This window comes from Sceloporus occidentalis, unplaced genomic scaffold, assembly GCF_023333645.1.
Source record: "Sceloporus occidentalis isolate IW3139 unplaced genomic scaffold, rSceOcc1.0.p SCAF_14, whole genome shotgun sequence".
Taxonomy (NCBI): domain Eukaryota; kingdom Metazoa; phylum Chordata; class Lepidosauria; order Squamata; family Phrynosomatidae; genus Sceloporus; species Sceloporus occidentalis.
Genome location: NW_028316994.1, coordinates 10,487,139 through 10,497,002, shown reverse-complemented (window position 1 = coordinate 10,497,002; position 9,864 = coordinate 10,487,139). Strand labels below are relative to the sequence as shown.

Here is a 9,864-nt window from a genome sequence, read left to right as displayed (position 1 = left end):
TTTTGGACCTCGGCTCAGGGACATCACTAGGGGGGTGCGGGCTTCATTGGCTGATACCCCAAGTGAGAAAATGGCACTGGTCCCCAAAAATTGAAGGCATGGGGTAGGTGCAGATCAGTGGGTGCAGAAAGGAGAGACTTGCTCAGTCACTGTCAAGGAGTGAGGCAAGTGTCTTCTGACACTGAGCCTTGCAGCCATGAACTCCTACCCTTCCTCCACCTTCCTTTTCTGCCTGGCCAGCAGCCCTTCTAGACCACAGGTGGGTAGGAAAGCAAGGTGGAAATATGGAGTTGGCGCCACCGCCACCACTACTGCCCATCTCTTCAGGGTTACCAACACCCCAAAGCAACTGAGAGTAGCAACAGCGGTGGTGGCATAAACATGGAGTTGTCACCACCTCTGCTGCTGCCTGCCACTTCAGGGGTCACAAGCACCCTGAAGAGATGGGCAGTGATAGCAGCAGTGGCAGCAGCAAAAACATAATTATTCGTTTTATTTCATGATTATTACTGAAAATAATTTTGTGGGGGGGTGTATTAAAAAATGATGCGTACTGGGTGTCAAATGTGCTAGGTATGCCACTGTTTCAGCTCCCATTAGTCTTCAACATTGGCTATGCCAGGTGTTGAAAGATGCAGTGCAAAACATGTGAAGGGTGCCGCATCTATGAAGGCTGCCTCAATTCGTTCCCCCAAATCTATTCATTCACCACCACTAGGGAAACCAACAATCCACTTTTCCCATGCTTCCCTATGCGCAGAAACCCTTGGCCTGGAAACCTCTTTTATGTGGATTTCTAACAACCACAGAGGTTTAAAAAAAACAATGCCACTCAAATGTAAGATTATTTTTATATGTATATACTTTCACTGCTTCCTTGAATGAGAATTTCAAACAAAAAATCACAGAGTGTCTCTGTCTCACACACACAGAGGAGAAAATCCTCAGACTCTTATTGAATATATAACAAGGACATTATTCTCTCTTATTTGCAGAATTAAAGCAAAGAAAAGGTGGTGAGGTAGAAGAGTTCTTTGCAGGACAGCATTTGATATCCGGCTACTGAGACCTAACTTTCGGGATGAGATATACAGGATGAAACATCTCGGAGATGGAAGACTTGAACTACAGCTTTTTCCACTTAATTTGGAACTAAAGGAATCAGAATAGAAACAGGGGAGCAGAATTTGCTCATTCTTGGAGGAATGAGGAATCTAGTGGTCAAACATTCCTTTTAAATAACCACCTTTTCCAGCTGTTAGGAAGTCTATGTTTCACACTGAGTTTATGGATTACCACTCAAGAAAATTTCTAATGTTATAGCAATTCACACTTGATTGCCTTCTGACCCAGAATATTTTCCCCTTTGTTGTTAGATATATGAATGACAGTGAGGCATTGCATTGGGCCCCCATGGTAAGGAACTCTGTGCATGTTTTTGATCACTATACGGCAGGACTGTGGCATGTAGAAGAGTTTTACGGGCTAAGTCATGCTGAAACTAGACCTTGCTGTAACCCCTTAGCCCACCCACCCTACTCCAGTCTCTTGCCACCTCATCGCTTTCATATATTCTGTGGACTGCCAGAATCAGCACATTCCACAAGGGATTCATCATCCTTCTCAGGGGATCCTGGCAAGAGCTGATGGACACGCCGGTGAGAGTCCAGGTGCCCCTTCTTGCCAAAGGACCGTCCACAGTCTGCACATTCATAGGGCCGTTCGCCTGTGTGCTGCCTCTGGTGCTCCATGAGGTGGGTGCTTTGGGTGTAGCTCTTTCCACAGTCCCCACAGACATAGGGGCGCTCATGGGTGTGCACCCGTCGGTGGCGAGAAAGGTTGGAGCTGCGGCCAAAGGCTTTGCCACAGTCCACACAAGCATATGGCCGCTCCCCGCTGTGGACTCGTCCATGGGCCAAGAGGTCAGAACTTTGCCCAAAGGTCTGCCCGCATTCCTCACACTTGTAGCCCTGCTCGGTTGTGGGAAGATGTGACCTCCGGTGGCGAGCCAGGGTGGCAGCCTCCATGAAAGATTTGCCACAGTAGCTGCAGACGTAGGGCCGCTCTCCACGGTGGGTGGCCTGGTGTTGCTCCAAGTCTGCCAGCTCCACAAAGCGCCTCCCACATTCCCCACAGCGATGAGGCCTGACACTGCCTTCAGCATGTGTGACATAGTGCCGAGCCAAGTCAGGCCGCCGGGCAAAACACCGGCCGCACAAGGAACAGGTGAAGGGGCGTTCGCCAAGGTGGTTTCTCCGGTGCTGCAGGAGGTTGGAACTGGTGCTGAACTGGCGACTGCACTCCGGGCAACTGTACGGCTTTTCCCCCGTGTGGGTCCGGAGATGTTGGACTAGAGTAGGTCTGCCCGCAAAAGTTTTGCCACAGTACTGACAAGAAAAGGGACGTCTGCCTGAATGGACTTGGCGGTGGTTGGCCAGGGCCGAGTTCTGCCGGAAAGTCTGCCCACATTCTGTGCAATGGTATGGCCGCTCCTCTGTATGGATGCGTCGGTGTTGCGTCAAGGTGGTGCGATGTCCAAAAGACTGGCCACAATCAGGACAAGAAAATGGCCGCCCATTGATGTGAATCAACTGGTGTTTCGTCAAGATGGAAAGGTCTGCATAGGCCTTCCCACACTCAGCGCATACATAAGGCCTCTCGCTTGTGTGCAGTGCCCGCTGATGGCGAACCAATGCTGACCTGACACCAAATGCTTTACCACACTCACCACAAACATATGGGCGCTCACCTCGATGGGCCCGAATGTGGCGGACAAGGGCAGAGGACTGTCGGAAGCGACGCCCACACTCTGGGCATTCATAAGGGAGTTCTCCTGTGTGGATGAGGCAATGGCGGACGAGGGCCGAGTGGCTGGCCAAGCTACGTCCACACTCGCTACAGATATGGCGTGGCTTGGGTGGCCGTTGTTCAACAACTAGCTCCTGTACAGGCATGGCCCATGCGCCAATTGCCTCTTTTTCAGGTCCATTCCTAGGAAAAACTCTCTGATGAGAGTGGATTTCTTCACATTCTTCCCCACTAGATCCTGCCCTTAAAGGAGAACCATTCTGATCAACAACTGGCTCAGAATCTCCCCCAATGTGTGCTTCCTCCATAGCAGGTCGCCCCCAGTAAGAGACCTCTTCTGGTTCCTTTTCACTGGATCCCTCTGGGTCAAAAATCATCTCAGATTCAACCCCAAGTGGAGATCCAGCATCATAGCTAAAGTCTCCAATTTCCTCCTCCTCAGAATCCTGATTTATCCAAGCTGCCTCTGGACAGAGGACCACTTCAGCTTCTTTGCAACCTTGTCTTTGGTAAGCAACCTCCTTGGATTCTTCTGCTGGGAGCTCAATCTTTGGTTGAGGACTCTCTGGATAAAGAAAAACCTCTGTTTCTTCCATCAAGGATCGTTTCTCTATGGTGGCCTGCATCTGGGCAGAGATCTCTCCATCAACCACTAAATCGGACACACATCCAACATCTCCCTGCTCCTCAATAAAGACTACTGAGCTACTGTCAGAAGCCTCCTCCCATTCCAAGTCTCCTGGCCCTGGTTGTAGGCATCCTTTCAACCACTGTGGACTCGCTGACTTTGTCCTCATCTCTCTCACTTGTTTGGATGAGGATGCTCTAAAACTCTGCTTGGAAGGGGATGCTCGAAAACTCTGCCAGCAGCGATCCATTTCTCACCAGGGATGGTCCACTTTATTCTTGCTTAAGATCGCAGTTTCCTCTGCAGGGATAAAACACACATATAGTGAATTAATGACTGAGAAAAACAAATTGTCAACAAGCTTTCAAGCTCACTGGAAATATTATTATCATTACCATCATTAAAAATATTTTTGTACCATCCTGTTATCATGCGAGTAAGGACAGTAAATAGATATAACAATACAGACATTTAAACATTTCCAAGTTAAAATCAACATATGATTGAAAACAAAATAAAAACAAATTAAGCCTCTCTAATAAATTAAAACAGCTTGGAAAAGCTAAAAGAGTTTTAAAAGTATTGGTGTAGTTGTTGATGACTACCTTTGACTTTACTTTGTCTCACGGTGACCCCATGAATGAAAGGCCAAGTTGCCCTATCCTCAACAGCCCAGCTCAGGTCTCACAGACACAGGTCCATGTCCTCCCAGGTTGAGACCATCCATCTGCAGTGTGACCTTCTTCTTTTCCTGCTGCCATCCACCTTACCAGTTTAATGAGTTCTGTCTATCTGACGTATGGTGAACCTAATGGGGACCCAGCATGGGGTTTTCTTGGCAAGATTTGTTCAGAAGAGGTTTGGCATTGCCTTTCTCTGAGGCTGAGAGCATGTCACTTGCCCAAGGTCACCCAGGGGTTTCATGGCTGAACTAGGAATCGAACCCTTATCTCCAGAGTCATAGTCCAACACTCAAACCACTATGACAAGTTGGCTCTCTACCATCCATATATATGCTTAAAAGAAAATTAAGTCAAAAAGCAAGAAAAAGCCATGCCTTGTGCTGGCACTGAAAAGAATCCAATCTTGGCACCATTCAAAGTAAAATGTAGAGGGTGTTGCTTCCAGACACAGTTTTCATTTTGCAATCCTTCTACCTAATTCATATTATTTAAGGAGGATGGATATGCCCTCCTTAAGAGTACTAGGGGAAGATGAAGGGAAGCAGAAAGAGAAGAAGACCACATACGAAATAGACTCATTCAAGAGAGCTTGGCGGATTCCCATTCAAGGGGTTGCCATGAGTCAAGGCTGACTCCAAGGCAGTTACTAACTTCCTCTCCTAACTCAATAGATATATACCCCTATTAGATATACTGTGGGCCCTTGGTATCTGCTGGGGTTTAGTTGCAGGACTCACCTTGGATAACAAAACCTGTGGATGCTCAAGTCCCATTAAATACAATGACATAGTAAAATGGTGCCCCTTAGATAAAATGGCAAAATCAAGGTTTGCTTTTTTGAGGAAAAAATTATTTTAAAATATTTTCAAGCAGAATCTATGGCTACCAAAGGCCAACCGTTCTTCCATTATAAAATCCAGGGTTGAGTTTCCTTTATCCAGAATTCTGAAATCCAAAATATCCCAAAAACCAAAACTTTTTTCATGGGTGGATGAGATAGGGACCCCTTTGCTTTCTGAAAGTTCAGTACCTCAAGAGATATCTCCTTATGTACGTATATGCAAATACAAATATTCCAAAATCCAAAAAATAAAAATGAATAAATAAAAACCCATGCATTATGGATATGGGAGACTCAACCCTGTATTAGTTATGTTGATGTTGTTGCTGTTATTGTGTGCAATTTGTGATTTATGGTAACCCTAAGGCAAACTTACCACGGGGCTTTCTGGGGCTGAGAACAAACTCTGTTTATTTAACCAAACCTATAGTTGATTCATACCCACAATGTAACAGCAAATTAAGTACAGTCGGCCCTTTGTATTCACTAGTGTTTGGTTCCAGGGCCCCCTTGCAGATATCAAAATCTGTGGATGCTCAAGTCCCATTAAATTCAATGGCATAATAAAATGATGCCCCTTGTATAAAATGGAAAAATCAAGGTTTGCTTTGGGGAATTTATGTTATTAAAATATTTTTAAGCCATGATTAGTTAAATCCATGGATGCAGAGAACCAACTGTAATAAACAATTCCCAAGCATTCTTTTTTTAAAAAAATTAATTGAAATTTTGTTAAAACCAAAAATAGAAACACACCAACACAGAAAAAAAAAAAGGGGGGGGGGACAAATATTCAATTGCTACTTATACCTACAAACATTAACAAACACATACAGAGCTCTGGTGCCAGAACAAACTATAAAATCTCAGAATTGTATAGCAATGAGCAATGGCAGTTAAAGCAGAGTCAGACCAGATTATTCCTGCAGTGTGGATGCAGCCATAGGCCTGTCCCATCCAAGCCAAACTTTCTGAGGAGGTGACCCAATAATGCACAAAGTCCAAAGATTACCAAAGGTGGAAACTACTTTGTTGCCAATAAAACATATAAAGAAATGGGAGAAAATGGGTCAGGTTTATTATTTTGGTGCTATGATGCAACCTTTTTTTTAATCCTGCATTAGTGTGTGCCTCCTCCTTGCAAAAGAAATGCAGGATACACACAAATGCAGAATTTTTAGGTTGCATCATAGCACCAAAACAAACCTGCCCCCCCTTTATTTCACCCCTATTTATTGATTTATTTCATTTGCAATAAAGTAATTTCCACCTTTGGTAATGTTACAAAGATCACTGGGAGGAAGGGAAAAAAGACACATCACTGTGTTCTCATAAAGGCCAATTTTTATAATGATTATAACGCCTTCTTTCATACACACCCCAACCTCTTTTTAACAATTTGTTCCTTTTCCATAACAATTGCATGGATTTGCTGTTTGCAAATCTGAGAGCCAATGCATTAAGGATGCTGAGTTTGCAAATAGAAGGAAGCATTAATTTGGATCCCCTCCGAAATAAGCAAGGAAATTCACAGGCACTTACCAGTTTTCTGATCCATCTCATCTTCAACAAAACAAAATATATATATTTAATTTATTTTTTAAAAAATGGGGAAATTTCACATTACAAAAATAATAAGATCCGCAGCAACAGCTCTTGCATTAAACAGCAACACCTTGCAAAAAAAAAAATTAAGCCAAACAGAAAAGGCCAGCCTCCTCTTTGGAGTCAGCTTCCTTTGCCTGGAAGGATGGGAAATGGAGTATCAAAGAGCATTCTGGGAGACGTAGTTTCCTTTTATGCCTTTCCCCCTTAAAGGGACACAAGGCTAAATTTCTCTCTATGCTTGCTGCCACACTTGCAGAATGCATGCACTTTGACAGCACTTTAACTTCCATAGCTCCATGCTATGGGACCCTGGGATTTGTAGTTTGGAAGGGCACCAGACCTCCCTGACAGGGAAGGCTCAATAACTCACTGAACTACAAATCCCAGGATTCCATAGCATTGAGCCATGGCACTTAAAGCAGTGTCAAATTGCATTATTTCTGCAGTGCAAGGGCTCAGCCCCAGGCTTCTGGCACACTGCAGAAATAATCCAGGTTGACACCGCTTTAACTTCCATGGCTCAGTGCTATGGAATCCTGGGATTTGTAGTTTGCTAGGAGACCAGAATTTCATAGCAGAGTCCTGGCACTTAAAGTGGCGTCAAACTGCATTATTTCTGTAGTGTGGATCACTTATATTTCTCTCCATTGGAGTGTTTTCTCCCACCCTCTGGATACATTTACACTATAGAAATGATGCAGTTTGTACACCACTTTAAGTGCTCTAGCTCCATCATTTGAAATCCTGGGATCTTTAGTTTTGCAAGGTCTTTAGCTCTCTCTTTCTGCCCAAGAAAGCTGGTGCCCTACAAATCCCAGGGTTCTGTAGGATAGAGCCATGAAAGTGGTGTCAAGATGCATCATTTTTACAACGTAGATGTACCAACATCTTTCCTTCCCCATCACCTTGTCCTTATAACAACAACCTTGCAAAGTAGATTAGGTAAGCATTTGTGGCTCCTGACCTCAGATTGATGGGAAAAGTGGTCTTCCTAAGGAAAGGACTTCAATTCGGGTCCCTCAAATGTAATCCAGGCCATACTTTTCCTAATCCACTTTTCTAACAATTCAGATATGAAAAGAACATTTCTAAACAGGGAGAGATAGGTACATTTGGGGGATTCTTTGGGAGCAGAACTTGGAATAACTGGGGGTTCTGGAAGTTGTGGTCCAAAAATTAACTTCCGACTGGGATAATTGTTTAAATTGTACAATCATTACAGATTTTAATTTTCCCCTCCCCTCCAAAAAAAAGAATCGTAGCTTTTTCTTGCATTCCAGAAAAGGCCGAATCAGCCCAGCATTGATGGAAGAAGGCACATGTATTATTTCCCCTTCTTTACAATTTCAATCTTCAGAGGCTGCATCTGCATGACAGACATAATCCAGTTTGACACCACTTTAACTGCCATGGCTCAGTGCTCTGGAATTCTAGGGGTTGTAGTTTGTTCCACAGCAGTTCCAAGAAATTCCGTAGCATTGAACCATGGCAGTTAAAGTGGTGTCAAATTGGATTATTGCTGCCATGCAGATGCAGTGTGACTCTTTTTATCCATCTCAGGGCTGGCTTAAGGAATAGATGAGGAGATCCATTAAAGATGCGACTGGCAGGTGGCCACCTTTTCAGACATTACCCCATGGAGTTGGTGTGAGGATAAAATAGGGATTAATAGGGTTTTTTTTTGGGGGGGGGGGGGTTGGGCTATGTGGCCGTGTTCTGGAAGTTTATTCCTGATGTTTCGCCAGCATCTGTGGCTGGCATCTTCAGCATCTGTGGCTGGCATCTTTCTCTGGCTGCCAGCCACAGATGCTGGAGAAACGTCAGGAATAAACTCTTCCAGAACCCGGCCACATAGCCCAAAAAATCCACAAAAACCTATGGATGCTCTACATGAAAGCCTTTGACTTCATAAAATAGCAATTATTGTGCCTTCAAGTCATTTCCAGATTACGGTGACCCTAAAACAAATCTATCATGGGATTTGCTTATCAAGATAGGGAACCCTAAATAAGCCTAGTTTCCATCATCTTTCATTCCCACCATCTTCACAAGGGCAGCTCCTTGGGCCACAAAACAGGGCCTTCTTGGTGGCTGCTCTTAGGCCCTGGATTGCCCTTCCTAGGAAGGCTAGAAAGACCCCCTCCTTGCAGTCATTCCTCCAAAAGGCAAATGCCAATTTTTTAAAAATCCAATAGACTTTTGAGCATCGGGTGTTTTTAAAGGAAGGACTTTTTAACAAGGCACTGTGCTATTTTTAATTGCATGTTTAAAAATGGCTTTGTATGTTTTCTTTAAATTTTATCAACAGTTAATTACATTGTAATGTTAATCCTTTGTGCATTTTAATTATAGGGCACTCATTTTAAATTGAGCTGCTTTGAGTTAATTTTGAAAGGCAGAGTATATGTAAAGTTAATCATCATAATTAAAGGATGGCTAGGACATAAAATTTCATAAATAGATTGAAAGCTTGCAGCGGGTTCTTTCTTCCACACCACTGAAGTGGGCCATTAGCTTCTCTGCACCAGGGACTATAGATCCAATCATATTTGTACCAACCAGATTGGTATTGATAAAACAGCTACACATCATGATTTGTTACCTGTTGTTAACACATCTCCTCCTTTGGTCCAGATATAAGGAAAGAGATTCCACCTAAACATTAGGAAGAACTCTACTGTAAGAAATGCTTGATAGTGTAGGGAGGTCCTTCCCAATTCTAGTCTTCTTTCTTGACTGCAGTCTCCGTTCCAATCAATATTTGACTCAAAGTATGAGAACTCTTTGACTATTTCCCATATCTTAGATCAAATATTGATATAGTCAATAGATCTATTCTAAATGAAAATGCTAATAAAGGTAGAAGTTAGTGGAAGAGGGGGGAAATTACCCCGGATACATTTTCCAAGAAGACTTCAAGTGGTCTTTAGGAGTCTCAAAATGTTTTTGTTCACTTTTTTGGTAAGGCTTGTCTGACCTGGTAGAGATTGTGTATCTGGAATTCTAAAATCCAAAATACTCCCAATATTGTCCACATGGGTGGCTGAGATAGTGACACCTTTGCTTTCTGATGACTCAGTGTACACAAACATTATTTCATGCACAAAATTATTTAAAATGCTGCACAGACTTGTGTATAAGTCTAAAAATTTAGGTTAAAAAATGGCACAGTCGAGATATCCGTGCATCAGTGTAAGTACAGTACTTTAACTCATAAAAAAGGGAACCATCAGTGTAAGCACTCATTTGAAAAAGTGAAAGGCAAGATTATAATTTGTTTTGGAAGCACTGACCTC

The 9,864-nt window shown here is 43.4% G+C and overlaps 1 protein-coding gene across 1 annotated transcript; it reads right to left on the bottom strand.

Annotated features, from left to right (window-relative positions):
* Positions 1–869: 869 nt before the first annotated feature.
* On the bottom strand, positions 870–6,645 carry LOC149303875 (uncharacterized). The gene is made up of 2 exons (XM_089480399.1): positions 6,503–6,645; positions 870–3,736 (listed from the first exon to the last, which is right to left on the bottom strand). Exon 2 carries the CDS (start codon positions 3,684–3,686, stop codon positions 1,566–1,568), a length of 2,121 nt encoding a protein of 706 aa, XP_089336525.1. The 5' UTR covers positions 3,687–3,736; positions 6,503–6,645; the 3' UTR covers positions 870–1,565.
* Between the last annotated feature and the right edge of the window lie 3,219 nt (positions 6,646–9,864).